The sequence below is a fragment of the Gracilinanus agilis genome, chromosome 2 (assembly GCF_016433145.1).
Source record: "Gracilinanus agilis isolate LMUSP501 chromosome 2, AgileGrace, whole genome shotgun sequence".
NCBI lineage: Eukaryota > Metazoa > Chordata > Mammalia > Didelphimorphia > Didelphidae > Gracilinanus > Gracilinanus agilis.
The window spans coordinates 366,270,598-366,286,956 of NC_058131.1; the positions used below are offsets into that span (position 1 = coordinate 366,270,598).

Sequence of the window (16,359 nt, forward strand, 5' to 3'; positions counted from 1 at the left end):
CAAGAATCCAAGGCTGGCCGATGGCCATAAAAGGAAGGTGTACTGAATCAAAGCAAACAAATTATACAAGAAGAAAAAAGAGAGGCAAGACATATTCTTCACTTTTAACTCATTCTTCTCTGGGTAACCTGGGCTCAGAGAATTTCCTTCAGTCAGTCAACCAATCAGTCAATAAGCATTTATTAAGAACTTACTATATGCCAGACACTGGCTGCTGAGGATATGATGAAAAAAACAAAACACCACAGTCTCAGCCCTTAAGGAGCTTACAATCGAATGGGAGGAGACAACACAAAAAAGGAGCTAGAAAGGAGAAAGAGGTACCCTGCATCAGTATTAGGTCACTGGTGAACTAAAAAGGAGAAAAAGACTCATAAAGAAGAACTCAATTACATTTGCTGTATCACTGAGTGGGGAGCCTCCTTACAGTAACTGCCAATTGGGCCACATTCCTCTAGGTGGTCAGCTTCTAAAGAAAATAGCGTACTGCCAAACTCATATTCTAGCAGAGAAAGCTTTCTAACCTTTTGCTGCAGGGAATGATTTACTAAGAGGAGACATATGAAGGTTCTAACCTGGCTTCTAGCTCCATGGATAAATTTGGCTTCAGAGTATAGACAGGCATCATGCAACTGGAATTCTACAATAAAACTGCTAGGTTTCTTTTTCTATGCATTGGACATCATGAAAAACCCAGGGAAGAAATGCAAAGGCTGGATTGACTGACTAATAAATGGGGAAAGGTGAGAGAGAAAGAGGGAAAAATGGGGGAATCTTATAGCAAGATGAATAATATGAAAATAAGTATTAATGATGATAGCAATAATAACTCACATTTGTATAGCTCTTAGCTTTAAAAAGCACTTCTTCACAATAATCTGTGAGATAAGTGGTACAAGTATTATTATCTCCATTTTACTAAATGGGCTGAGAATATGTTGATCCCTTAATGTAATGAAAGGGCAGACTGTTCAACAGAGCCTAGACAACTTCCCAGGGAATAAAAGAGTAAAGTAAGTTAATATGCACTGAACAGATTATAATGATGGAACAGAAAAAAGAATGTTGAAAATATACACAAAGGGGTGGAGCCAAGATGATGGAATAGCAGCATGTATGGTATAACTTTTAACATTTCTAGAAAATGTACCAGATCATATCCTGATCAAGAAATTCAAGAAAAAAAAATCACAGTGAATTTTAAAATTTATCTTATGTTTGACATTAAGAGCAAGACAGAGAGGTCTGCAGGATGCTGCAATGGACTATTCCAGAGCAAGAAGTGGTTGCGTATCAGTACAAGGGTTCCCAGATCCAGCACAGAGAGTCCTAGTTGAAGAGGTGCAAACTAGTAGCTTTGTAACGCATTACCTAGTTCTGTGTCACAGATCTAGGGTAGACTGAGAGGAGAAGCACCTAGGGGAGTTCCAGAGTCAGGAGTGGTTGCAGGCCAGAGGTTGTGCACTGACCAAATTGCCAGTTCAGAAGCAGGCTGCAACTGTGTGGCTTGGATCCCAGGGGAAAATATGAGTCCCAATTCCAGCCTCCAGTATAATCTGAATCCTATATTATAACTAAGGCAGGAAGTCCAGAACAAAGGGCAGCATATAGTTATGTTACTTTGAACCTTCAGTTTTCTAGTTGGCTGACAATGGCTGAGTCCAGCAGCAGCCTAGTGGAATATGAAGTAGGGCAAGCCCTACAGGTATACTGCTCAGACCCAAACCTAGGTCGAGAACTTGCAAAGTTCAGATCAGGAGGGCAAAAATTAGAATTTTATCTGCATCAGACCCCTTTCAGAACATGGAAAACTTGCAGGTACTGAGCCTGAGTTGTCTCTAAGATCTTAGAATAAAATAATACTCAGCACTACAAGAAATAAGCCTGAGGACCAGCCCAGACATTCATACCAGAGGTAAGCAGAGTTTGGCCCTAACATCATGTCCAAAATCAGGAGGTAGCTAAAAATGATAAGCAAAAGAAGAAGTCCACCAAAAACTATTTTGCTGTCAAGGATTTGAGACACAAACTGAGAAGAAGAGAATGACTTCAACATATTAATAAATAAAATCTTAAAGGAAAACAGAGTTTGGGCAAAATCTCATCTAGATTTCTTGGAATATATTAAAACAAGAATTTAAAATGGTTTTTTATATGCAAAATGAGAATTCTAGAGGAATAAGCTACAAAAGAAATGGGAGTTATGGAAAATCAATGGACTACTTGACCATGACCAAAGGAAAAAAGGAGCCTAGACAACACATTTACAGACATCTTAAAAGACACCTGTCCATATCTTTTAGAACAAGAAGGCAAAGTAGAAATAGGAAGAACCTACTGGTTACTTCCTGAAAATGAAGTGCTAAATTGAAAACTTTCAGAAATATTAAAGCCAAATTCCAATGTATCCAGGTCAAAGGTAAATTACTGCAAGCAACCAGAAAGAAAAGAATTGAAGAACCAGGAAGCCACATCAGGATTATACAAAGCTTAATAGACATCAATGAAAAGGAGTGGAGATATTAGAATATAGCATATTTGGACATGGCCAATGTGGAAATTTGTTTTGCTTGATTCTACATTTTTGTAAGAAGGGTTTTGTATTTCTTTTTTTTCTAAGTTGGGTAGAAGGAGAGAGAGAAAGTGGATTTTTGCTGATTGAAAAAAAATTAACTAAAAAAATAGGCTGTTAAGTAGCAGAGTAGATTGAATGCTGAACCTAGAAGTCAGGAAGATCTGAGTTCAAACCTGTATTCAAATGCTTATGAGCTTTGTGATGTCAGGCAAATTGCTTAACCTCTATCTGTGTCAGTTTCCTCATCTATAAAATGAAGATGATAATAGCAACACTGACTTTTCAGGGTGAAGGTGAAATCTGATAATATTTGTAAGGTGCTATATAAATCTTATCTTATAAATCTTAAAGTGTTATATAAATGTTAGCTTTCATATATACATTTATGGATAATTTTTTGAGGACAAGATTATACCTTTATATAAAATAACCTTTATTACTTAAAGAAATGGAGTCAATTTGCTGCCAACCCTTAGGCAATTCACAATGTACTTTGCCAGATATCAATTCACATGGGAACTTGGTAAGTCTGTATCTGGGTATCAGTTAATGGAAAGACTAGGCTCCCCCTGCTTGAGCACATGCAGGTCTTGTTTCTTGTCAGCTTATTTTGTTGTAAGAAGTTTTTTTAATTGGTTACTGAATGAATGAATACAAAACAAGTTTGGAGCACATCTTTCTTTCTCTTCCCTGATAGCAAGCCAGGCCAGAACTAGTGCTAGCCTCTAAGTTGGGATAGGGCATTGGGCAATTTCTGTCCCCTGGCCTCCATGTGACTGTGAATGCAAGGTGCCTTCTGTTTATTATTTACTGACATTAGGTAAAAGAATATTGGAGATGGAATGGCCCAGCTAACTTCAAAGGTCAGAAAAGTCATCAACGATCTCCCCAATAAATGGAATTGATAGCAGTGGCAAGAGACAAGTCTAATGGATCACCCTAAGGAGTGACCTCCTTGGCACAGAGCAGCAGAGAATCACTCTGGTATGAGATATTGAATCTTATAAACACTTTTCCATTGGCTGTAAAATATCCATAAGTGAATTTGGTGGGGACTTTGTGAAGGGAATAATTCCAGTGCCATGAAATAACTATCTTGATTGAATAACAGGAGATGGAATGTAACATCAACCACTTTAAATCTGAGTCTACTTGTTCCAGGGACTGGCTGAGTAGAAGCATCTCAGGGTGTAAGAAGATGCTGATATATTTCAGTCACTGCTTTTACCTTCTCCAGAAATATCTTCATAAAAACCCAATTAGTTAATTAATATTGGGAATATGTTAACTGGTCGAATTGTCTTTATTACTTTATTGGGAAATCATGAATGGGGATCTTCCCCACAATAAGAACCAAATCTAAGTTATTCCTAGAACTCGACAGGTAGAAAGAGCAGCTAATCTCTGAGGATGCAACTTGCTGGTCCAAGTAGGGTCAGAAGAGTGAGTCCAGAGTCTGTGCTACATCTATAGAAGCAAATTTATTATCAAGATAATGATATACTAGAAGTCACTGTGGTGTCATGATGGTAACAAATATGTTTGAAATGGGTGGTGATTGTTGTTTTGAATAGGCCTGTGATTTCACTGATGTAAGGAAAGCCTGATTAGGAATTTCATCTTCTAATGAAGCTCAGCACCTTCTTTGTATTTTCTAGTCCTAAAGCCTTGCCTTAGTCACTAAACCAGGATGTACCAGAAGCAAGATGTGAACTCAGGTCTTCTTGCCTGTGAGGACAGATCTCTATTCACAACATTGCTGCTTCAGAGAGTTTTAGGTACAATGTCAAAAATGCCAACGTTCTAAGATTTGCCATTATCAGATCAAACTGAATTTACATATAAGCAGGAAATCAGAAAACAAGGATGTCTTTTACTCAGACTTCTGACTCACTGGAAATTGTGATTTGATGCAGAGTTAGTGTATCAGCCAGACTAAGAGCAACATGCATGCACATACACTAGTTGAAGAATATTGTGACAGACCTGGTGAGAAATTATGTAAAAGGAGAAACAGTCCTTTTTTTGGAGTAAATTTTGAGAAATTTACAACGTAATGCAAGATAAGTTCAATAAGGAATATTTTATTTCACTTGTCAAAGATCAATATTTATGTACTAAGTATTCTGGGAAGGAAAAATAATGGGAGAGCATATCACAGTTATTAGACGACTTTTAGTCATCATTTTAAAAAGGAATTATGGGATAACTTTGAAAAGGATTAGTAGGATTTTGAACTGTAAGAGGGACTTAGTGGAAAAGATATTCCAAATTAAGGGAATGGCATATGATGACTCATGGTTAAAAGATGATGAGGCATGTAAGGTGAGAAGACAAGCATGTTTGACAGAATTAAAAATAGGTTAGAAAATCAGATTAGGAGGTTAGTTATGGGGATAATAGTTGGGTAAGGATCTTGTTAGGATTTTAATCTAACATGACTGGAAAAAAGAAGATAGTCCACTTATGTAGTAAGAGAAAGGCATAATTGATCAAATAGCATGAATGTTACTTTGGTACCTATAGAACATTTAAAAAATCTAGACTGGGGGTTTTTAACTTGGTGTCTAAGAATTTGTTTTTAAAAGTTTCATATTTACATATTTAATTATAACTTTATGTATTTGACTATATATTTTAAAATAACTATTTTTCTTTGCAAGCCTACTTTATCTTATGCATTTAAAAACATTTTTTTCAGAAGACTAGGTTTATCTTAAATCTTACTGGGTTAGGTTTCCCTTGACTGTGAAATGGGTCTATGATACAAACAAGGTTAGAAAGTCCAGATTTTCATGAAGACTACCAATGCATTGGGCAGATTATCTATTGTGGGTTTATAGGACTGCCTGGGCAAGAATCACATAGGATGAGATGTTTCAGGCAGCACAAGTGGAAGGACTACTAACATTGATGAAATAATGAATTTATTAATGTGTGCAAATCCAAGATCAGAAATTTTTTTGGTACAAAAATTGATTGTAGGTTTTTGCAAGAGGAAGTGACATAATGGAAAACAGATCTAAAAGATAGTCCTTACCATGTAGGAAGATTCTAATTAAGAATGGAGATGAATGACAAATGCTGTGTAGGAAGAAGTGGTAGAAGTTGGCTGAAGAAGAGTCAGATGATGGGGCCAAAAAAGTTAGGAATCAAAGGTGGTTTCTATCCAACATTCTCAACTAGGAAAACAAAAGGACTTGCAGGATTGTATTTGTCATGGACAGACAAAACCAGGAATTAAAAGGAGGGCTATATGAATTATTCTTGGGAGAGAGAGAAATATCAACATTTGGCCAACTGAAGTACCTCTGCTGAGATAATTTTCACAAATGAAGAAGGTACATCAGTAAAACCAAGTTTGCTGATAATGCTAAGACTTCCATGTGGTGAAATTCTGAACTAATGTATAAACTGCAGGAAGATCTCATAAAGCTGTATGTGGGCAAGATGAAAAGTGGTAGATTAGCTTCAATGTGGGCAAATATAATACATCAATGTAAAAACAAGAGATGGTCTGTGCTTATAAAATCATAGACTGTTTTACGTTGTAGCCCAAGAAAATAAGTTTAGAATGATGGTTGATTTTCCTTCAAAGATATCATCCCATTCAACTGCTGTACCCCTTTAAAAGGTGAAGAAAATGTTTTGATTCATTAAGGGAAACAACTTTTGTCTTTTTTAAAAAAACACCTTAATTTTGTCTAAATGAAACTAGAATAGTATTTTGTTCTAATTCTTTTACTTTAAGACAAAATAAAGCTGGATAAGGTCTAGGAAAAGACATGCAAAGTGATCAAGTTAATAGGGTTTTCATGAGAATAAACAAAAGATACGCTTTAATGAGTTAAGAAAAAGTCACTGAGAGAAGATATGATTTTAGCTTACAACAACACAAATTGTCAAGGTTAACACAGTGTTTGTTGTTGGCCAAATTACAACATAATAGAACTAAGCGTTATTCCTTGAAAATTGAAAGGAAATAAGAGGACTTTTTTTTTCAGAATAGAGTATAATAGAAATAGAAATATAAATGGCTTTAAGAAAGGCTTATATGAATAAATTCAAGGATGAATGAGTCATTTTGGAATTTATTAAAAGGACATTACGAATGTTTCTCTTATATCCTTAGCCTTGGAGGATAAATCAATGCCAGGCTACTATGATATGCTATAATAAAATTCTCAGGTGTCACTGAATCAGAAAAATAGAATACTTGAACTACATATCTGACCATGTATAATATCTCTTATCTTATTAGGAATGTGAATTTTGATGAGCACACTATGAAAAAAAGTTCCTTTGTTTGTCTTAAAAAAACAAACCCACGGGCACAGGAGAGGAAAACTGAAATGAACAAAAATTTAGATGAAAAACAACTCTCTTCTTCTTTTCCTCTTTCTTCTGTATTTAAATGAATAAGTTTATTCTAACATCTCATGCTACTAGGTTTCCACTCCCCAAAATGAATTCCTGTGTTAATCCCTGGAACAATCATGGAGGTGATTCCCAGTGTAGGTAAGATAACTTTCCAAAGAGGTGAAATCTAGTGATATCATAGAGAGGAAGCTTCAGAGTGACTCCTCACAAAGATGCTCTTTGTATTAGTATATGCGATTTTTGCAAGTCAAATATTTGGTTCCACAAATTTCTAAAAAACAGTTTAGAAAATGGAAAGAACAGAAAAAAACCCCAATTTGGATGTATGATAAATACTACATAATAAATAAGGTAAGGAAACATAATACTTTCTTTTCACTGCTCACTGGACTTTAAAGATATTATAACTTGACCAATTTGGAGAGTTGTATATTTAGCAAAAAGGAGCCCTAGGGTGAAATATGACTGGCTAGCCACAGCTACAGTCTATGGAGTTCTGAGGTAGCAACATCACAGATGTAATTATTCAGTGATATTATTTTATTGTCACTGCAAAAGTCAATTCAACTATTTTCAAACTAAAAAAAAAACAACCCCTGCTAGGAGTAGCAATAAACATGCAAGTGTGTTTGGGGAACATGACTTTCTGCTTTAAGCTGTATAACCCAATGAGCTTCTTAATGAGTTACCTTAAAGCAATTGTGCCTCATGCTGATAGCCTTTTCTAAAGGGGAAGGGCTGGCTTTTATATTATCAATACCTAAAGGACAGATCAAAGACCAGAAAATTGAAGCAAGAAGACTAATTGTATACACCAGCGGTCCTTAACCTTTTTTGAATCATGGATCCTTTTGGCAGTCTAGTGAAGCCTTTGGACTGTTTCAGAATATTTTTAATGCATAAAACAAAATACATAGGATTATAAAGGAAGCCAATTGTATTGAAATATGATGATCAGAATATAAAAAAATCAAAGTTCATGGACTTTGAGTTAAGAGCTCCTGGAGTATGTAATAACATACAGATTAAAGCTAATTCAGAAGTATATAAAAATGACAAGAGTAGAAGCAACTCTAAATATCTGAAATGATTGAGATTGTGAGTGATAAAATTTAAGACTTCATTTTAGCCTTCACCATAAGCCATATACCTGTTTGAAGAGGTCACAGTTGGGAGGGGAGCTGTTTTTAATTTATTTATCATTTATTTATTTATTATTATATCTTTTAAAGGTAGCAATGATTTTAACATCAGTATTTATTAATATGATCTAATTAATAATGGCCTGTAGCTGGTGGTTTCTATCTTAGTGCATTGTTAAAAACTGTTAAGGCCATATTTTTATAACCCAGATAGTTGTTTATTGCTCTAAAAATAACACAATTAGGATTAAAAACACATTACAGTAAAGATAATGATTGGAAACAACTAAACATGCATTAGGGAACATCATGACCATACTGATATAGCTGCACCAGTCACATATTCCATTATGTAAATGAATTCAAAGATATTTCATGACTGATCAGCTGGAAGCGACATAATGATTTATAATTCAAATAACTGAGCATTGAAATCAAATTGAGCTAATATATATTTCTAAATATGCAAACCTGAAATAATTGTTAAAATAACGTAAAACAATGCACACCAGGGGAAATAATTTATATCCCTTTGTTAAAGATGTTATAGCTTCTTTTAACTTTTACACTGTAAGTTTTCTGGAATTACATTAAAAAAACTTTTAGAAAACTGGTCAAAAGCATTAAACATTTTATAAAATAAGAGGCTACATTTTCTGAACCAATACATAAGAGGACTAAGAGTTACATGATAGAAAAATGATCTAAATGGTAGATATGAGTGAATGGACAATTGCTAAAAACAACATGCAAGTTAAATAAATTCAACTTTAAAATTAAAACTTGATTGCCTTAGCATGGGATAAATTCAACCCATAAGTAATGCTTTAAAAATATCTATTTCTTTCTAAACAATTTGTGCATAAAATATTTTAAAAAAAGAATTCATTGTGAAAAGGCTGAAGTTTGAAAACCCACTAAGTACTTATAAACTACTTCATATGTTAGAAATAAAAAGTATTTCAGCATCATTATTAAAAAAAAACTATTGCATGAGTTTTTTTATAAGAAAAAATACATATCTTTAAAAGCCAAAATGACCACAGAAATTGGGTTGTACATCACTTTCCAGTAAAAAAGAAAAACAGCTTCGACAGGTGTAATTTATCATTTTTCTGATTTAATACCAAAGAAATATATTAAAATAATAAAAAGAATCCTGAAATCCTCAAAATTTGTAGTGATAAATAGCCCTCCCTGTCTTTATTGCATTATACCTACTAACAGAAATATTGCATGGTGGATTTTGCCAGACAAGGACGATTATTTTCCAATAAAAAGTTGCATATTAAATTCCAGCACAAAAGTGGGTGTCTAATACTTTGGAAATCTTTTATGGTTTGCCAAGGAACACAATTTTAAACTTAACTAATACAAACATATTACTGAAGTGAACCTATGTTAAAGGTTTCTCCATCCAACTCCAACTATTGCTGGCAGAAGCCACTATCTTCAGAATGTTATGCTGAAATTAAAATATCAACTAATATTGAATACTTAACAAGCCTAATGTTTTTCATATCTACTACATTTTTTGTGGCTGATATGCAAAGCACTTTAGAGATGTTTATCTCAATGTGTAGATCATGACTTCATCAGTAAAATATAAACCAACAAAATATCTGATTCTTAACTTAGAAAACAAAATATTAGAAACATTTGTGCATTTGACATATGCTGTAATATCTCCAATTTAAAAAATTCTAGGTTGCTTTTATGATGGTTTGAATTTCAAAATCATATAATAAAGCTTAAAATTTGATCCCTTTCTTTTCATTATCCATGCTTTCTTCATCCAGTGCTCATATGTTTCCTTAAAATAGACAAAGTGATAATCCTGAAGAATACTCAGTGTTCTTGTTTTTATGACCATGGTATAATATTTAAAAACTGACATTTAAAAAATGAAGTCCTAATTTCTTTAAAAAACAAACAAACCCCAAATAGCATCCTGACATATTAGAAAGAATCACATATCAGTTACTTAGTTTATTGTGCATGTATTTACTTGCACAAAAGAAGCTTTCAAAGAAAATCCTATATTAGGCAGCATGATAAGTAGCAGAAGGTATGGGTTCAAATCCTACCCACTATCCCATACTACCAGGGTGATTCTGGCAAATCATTTCATCTCCCTGGGCCCCAGTTTCCTTATCTGTAAAATGAAGGTTTGGACTAGAAAGATGGTCCCTTTAAAGTAGACCTATGATGCTGTGATATTGGCATTTCTCTGCTCTTTGTGCTACTCATTTACTGGGGACTATAGGATCTAGGACTAGAGGTAGAGGACCTAGGTTTGAATCTAAATGTGTCATCTTGGACAAGTCACTTCTTTCTGGACCTCAGTGTTATTATTATTATTATTAACTACTACTACTACTACTACTACTACTACTACTACTACTACTACTACTAAAATGAGGCAGCAGGACTAGATGCTTTTTCTAAGTTCCTTTTGTAACTAACTCTATGCATTATGATCCTGCAATTCCACAAACAAAGGAAGTAACCTATGCATCAATTTACCTTGCAAAGACGCACTAATAATTTTTTTGTACCCTATATTATAGCTTCGTGTGTGTGTGTGTGTGTGTGTGTGTGTGTGTGTGTGTGTGTGTGTGTGTGTGTATAAATGCATCATTTCCTTTATAAGAAAAAACTCCTTGGTGGCAAAGGCTATGTTATTTTTCATTTTTCACTGTATTTCTAACATTGAGCTGTGTCTTGTACATATGAAGTACTTAATAAATGTTTGTTGATTGAGTAAATGGTCCCAAAATGTTAAGAGTCATACAGTTTTAGATTTGGAAGGTACTCCAGAAGTCATCTAGTCCAAAACCTTTCTGAAGTAAGGATATCTTATATAGCAAGATCAACTAGCTTCCACTGAAAACTTTCAGGGGTGGGGAACTTAGTGCTACCCAAAGCTTCCATTTTGTGAAGTTTAACAGTGATAATAATAGTGCCCTATGTGATACCTCATGCTGCTGTTTATACTTTACCAGATACATAGCAAAAAGGATATCCAACAGAAAGATCATTTAGGAACTGCAGAGTTCTTGCTATCACAGACTCACTTCTTCCCCAGAATTTAAGATTTATAACACTAAAAGAAAAAAATAAAGTGATATATTTTTATTTTTATTTAGGATAAACCTATATGTACATACACACATATATAAATATATTAGATAAGTTAAGAAGTTATATTATTACCAACACATGTTACCTCACACAAAATAAAAAACTCTCCCCCCAAATATTTTGAATGTTTTTTACTCCATTGTTCTTCAGTAACATTTAAAATCTCTATCATCTTATCATGTACATAGTGCTCCAAGTTCTGGATAATAATATTTTATAAGTTTATTTCTGTAAATTCCATAGATGTCTCAGTTTTTAATAGAGGAAATTAGGTTTGCATAGACAATAAACCCATTAGGGTGAAATAAAACATTAAAGGATTTACAATAAGCTCAGTTCCTCATTTCAAAGTTTTGGAAACCATTGTATCTATGGCTACAAAGCGTTTTTCTCATGAATGTAAGATTTTTAGACATTCTCTAAGGCAAAACCATGGGAAAAGCAAAAGAAGTTACATCTATCATTATATTCATTCTAAAATGATAAAGGATTCTATGGATTTGCTCTTTCAGGAACAGATGGAAAGAAGAGCTCTGATGTTTCCCACTTTTCTTCTTCCCATATGCAGGATTATTTCTGATGGGTTTCTAGTTGAGGCCTTGGATACTTTCTTTTCAACTATTTTGAATTGTTGTGTAAAAAATTAAAATGTATCAAACTGAGAGGTCACTTGCATTTCAAATCTAGTAAGGTACATCTCATAGACTTTATTGAGTTGGAAGGGAACTAGTTAGTCTGATGCCCTTCCTTTTATAGAGGAAGAAACCAAGGCTCAGGTGAAGGGTCTTTTCCAACGTCATACAAAGCTATGGAATGGGATTGATTTGATTAGAACTTCTAGACTGGTGTGCTCTTGCTTGTGTATAATATCATCTCTTAATATATGGGTCATCTGACAAATTAATGTCTTCTGACAGGTTTAAGATCTATAAAAACTACCCAAGTCATAGATAACTGTGCTCATATAAAAACAGTAATGGGAATATTCTAGTCATTATAGCAGTTTTAGTTATAATATCAAGATTTGTTAAAGTAGTTACATTTAAAATAGAATGAAGGATAAGGTTTTTGGAAATATCAAAGTATTAACTCACATTTTTGTCATGAATGTTTCTAGAACATGGTTGTCATCTTTTATTCCCAAGACTTGTGCCATTCGGACATATACCTATATGGAAACATTTTTATAATTATGAGGGGTGGTAACAGAAAATATTTTAAAAACATAAGAGGAACTGCTTCAAATTAAAATTTATTTTCCATTCTTAAAATCATACCAGAGAAAGCACAACAACTAGTGAAAGCTTGGCCTTTCTAGGGTGATAGAGAATTCCATGTTCCTTCAATCTTTCATTCCACAGGACATTTTTACTTAGTAAAGTACTTACCCTTTTCTGTCTATGACTTGTGGGTTGGGAAAGACAAAACAAATACAAAATGGCAATAACAAAAATACAACTAAACATCCATGTAAAAAATGATTAAAAAAGTCCAAAAGGTGGTAAACCATTTCAAGGAGTTCTCCCCTCTAATCCTATGTTCTTCTAAATAGAGATCTGCCTTATTTGCTCTGCTGAAAATGAAGTTTTAAAACCCAGGGTTCCTCTTCTGAAAACACCTGGGGCCTTCAAACTCAACTTCACTTTGGGGAAAGTGAGCTGAAGGAACTTCAGGCATAGCTCATGCTTCTCACAATCCAAACCATGCCAAGACTTTCTAAACATATCCCTATGGCTCACACCCCAAGTGGGAGAATTCCACAGATGGCCAATGGAATGCTCTCTGTAAGGCTGGCAGAGCTAAAGAGGTGGGCTAACACCTCCACATGCTCTGACATTTTGGTGTGATTCCAGGTTATCCTATGTTAATCTAGGCCACTGCCAGACACCAGCTCTATGGGTGATTTCTTGCCTGTGATTTGATCCCCTCTGACTGTTTATTTGTTGCCTCAATTTCTGTTGGTCTGTTCTTTCATATGGCATGGTTATTTAGCCTATGTTTTCCCTACCTTCTGTTGTTCATATGGAAACATCAACTTAATGCATTTCCACAGGTCATAAGAGTAGCATAAAAGTCACGGGGTACCACAAATCACCCAGAGTTATGGAATGATACAGGGGAGGTCAAGCTGTTCATTGCAGAAATCTCACACTGGGGTTTTAAACAGAATTCAAACCAAAGAGTCTCCTCTTCCAGGGTTTTGAAACTAAGTTTCCCTTGTCCAGATGGTTCCTACAGCCTGGAAGAGTGAGTCAGAGAGAAAAAGAAAGTGGTATTTTTATTTTTTGCCTTTTAAACTAGCCTTTAAACCACTGTGAGGAGCTTTCTCTACTCCTTTAACTATTTTTGGCCTACCCTTCTACACTGACTTTCTAAATTCAAGAAAATTCTAACTATAAAGCTCTATTTTTACAAATGTATAAGATCTTTAGGCTGCGCACTACATCCAACAATACTGAGAGTCACTCATTGCTGGCCCTTAATGAGAAGAAGCTTAAACGAGTCACTACTTATGGAAATGGCAAAGGGACCAAAAAAAAAAAAAAAGCTCTCTTTTCTCCCATTTCCTCACAATGGTGCTTCTGTGAATGGGATTGGGGCTACTGTTTGATGAAAGTAACACAGTTTAAAAGTCAATAAGTTTTAGTATGTTCTATAAACATTCACTACACGCTCAATCCTGGACAACTATCTTAAAAACAGTATTGCATAGTCACATAAGAGTGAGAGGCTGGCTCAAAGAGCTCTGTGCAAGTTCATCCTAGTTCCAACTCATATAGCAAATGGCCTGTTCTTGGTGGGCCACTGGCATCATTCTTGAATACTGGCCCCAATATTAAAAAACCTAATTTCTGACAAAGCAGTTTTTCATAAGGACATAACTATCAAGGATCCATACATAACACTATACATTACTACTTTCCCTTTCTGGTCCTGAACAACTTTAACACTTCAATATTTTACCGACTTACACATCAAGAAAGCAAATTTGGATCTTTTTTAAAATAATCTTTATCATAATCTTGGCAACTTTTAACAAATATAAATCTTAGAATAATAATGATTATTACATCATAAATTTCCATCATTTAGTTTATAAGTAAAATATATAATCTTCGATGAGGTTAACATCAAATCCATCCCAATTATTTACAATGGGCAGCTTGGGGTTATGGTGGATAGTGTGAGTGCCAGTCAGAAAGACTCATCTTCCTATGTTTAAACCTGGTCTCAGACACTTATTAGTTGTGTCATCCTGAACAAGTATTTAACCCTATTTATCTCAGTTACTCATTTATAAAATGAGCTAGAGAAAGAAATGGCAAATTACTTCAGTATCTTTGCCAAGAAAACCCCAAATGGGGTCACTAAAGTTCAGATATGAATGAAATAACTGAACAATAACAAAAATATGGTTTAAGATATAATAGAGAAATGTTTTTGCTTTTCTTTGTGATGTCTTGGATATTCTTGACCATTTGGGGTTTTTACATACTTTTCAATTATTTTATTTAATCTTTGAAGTACCCATTGGTATTGCAATAAATCTGTAAACCATTTTAAGCAGAATTGAACTATACCGGTCACACTTAACTACACATACTCAATCTCTCCAATTATTTATTGCTTTTTTTTCTCATTAGAAATATGTAGAAATGCTGATTATTTTTGTGGGTTTATTTTATATTCCACTATTTTACCAAAATTATTATATTGGAAGTCTTCCCCCTTAATTTCTTGTGTTTCCTAAATATAATTTGCAAATTGATATATTTTAACTTTGTTGTGAATATTTCCCTAATTTCTCTTTTTTTTCCTTTTGTTCTAGCTAGCATTTCTAAAATAATTTTGAATAATAACAATGATAATGGAAACCTGGCTTTAAACTTAATGGCTTTGAAGGTCTCTGATTTTTTATTACGTGTAATGTTAGTTTAGAATAAATACTCAAGGAAAAATCACTACAGATCCATACTATTGATTTTTAATGAATTTTGTTATTAAATAAGATGATCATATTGTTATTTTTTTTTGACCCTTACCTTCCGTCTTGGAGTCAATACTGAGTATTGGCTCCAAGGCAGAAGAGTGGTAAGGGTAGGCAATGGGGGTCAAGTGACTTGCCCAGGGTTACATAGCTGGGAAGTGTCTGAGGCCAGATTTAAACCTAGGACCTCCTGTCTCTAGGGCTGGCTCTCAATCCACTGAGCAACCCAGCAGCCCCCTCATATTGTTATTTTAATGATAAACCATTGCTGAATTACAGGTATGAAGCTTAATTGATCACAGGAATACTTTTTTGAATTATTATATTTATATTTTAAATGCTGGAATTGGTTTAGTATTTTTATATAAAAATTCATGAATAATACTGTCCTCTGTTTCTCTTTCTTCACCTTATTATTAGGTCATATTTGTTCCATAAAAAAGAGGAAGAATGCTGTCTTTCCCTATGCTTGCAAATAATATAGTATAGAGATTATTAAATCTTCAAATGGTTGATAAATATTCAATATTAATTCATCCAACCAATTAATTAAATAACTAAGTTCAAGGAACTCAGAGGTACCAAGAAGGATCCAGAGATAAATAGGATATGGTTCCTGCCCTCAAAAAACTTATTATCTAGTAAAAAAAATACTATCTGGTTACCTTTTTACTTTAATGTTCAGATAGCACATTTTTATATTAATCTAATTATAGTCAATAATATTAGTCTTTTAAAAGTATTACTATTTTCTTTTTTGATGATAAGACTATACAGGAAAAACTTTTCTTGTCATTTCTCTGATATGTAACAGGGAGGAAAGAATAAGCTTCAAAAAGCTTTGTACTACAATAGTGCTCCATTGTCAAAACAGTTTCTCACTGCATCAGATTTTATCTAATAAAATAATGGAAAAATAGTCAACACTGCCACACAGCAGAGCTTTAATCCACAGTTATCTTTGTAACCTATACTCTTCCTTTTATCATCCATTACCTTGGATTCTCATCATCCCATCTAGAACCATGTCAACGCTTTGGTCCCTGGGGATTTCTCTCAACTACTAGGATCTGACAGTCAAGCTTCAGTACTAAATAGGATCATTACCTCTTAAATCCACTTATCTGATC

General features: G+C 34.0%; 1 protein-coding gene across 1 annotated transcript in view; it reads right to left on the minus strand.

The window, feature by feature from the left end:
• Positions 1–16,359, minus strand: part of RANBP17 (RAN binding protein 17) — a 344,793-nt gene that overhangs the window by 99,992 nt on the left and 228,442 nt on the right. The window contains exons 15-16 of the mRNA XM_044664454.1: positions 12,336–12,409; positions 11,123–11,203 (exon numbers count right to left, since the gene is read on the minus strand). Coding sequence (XP_044520389.1) covers positions 11,123–11,203; positions 12,336–12,409 — 155 coding nt within the window. The remainder of the gene's footprint in view (positions 1–11,122; positions 11,204–12,335; positions 12,410–16,359) is intronic.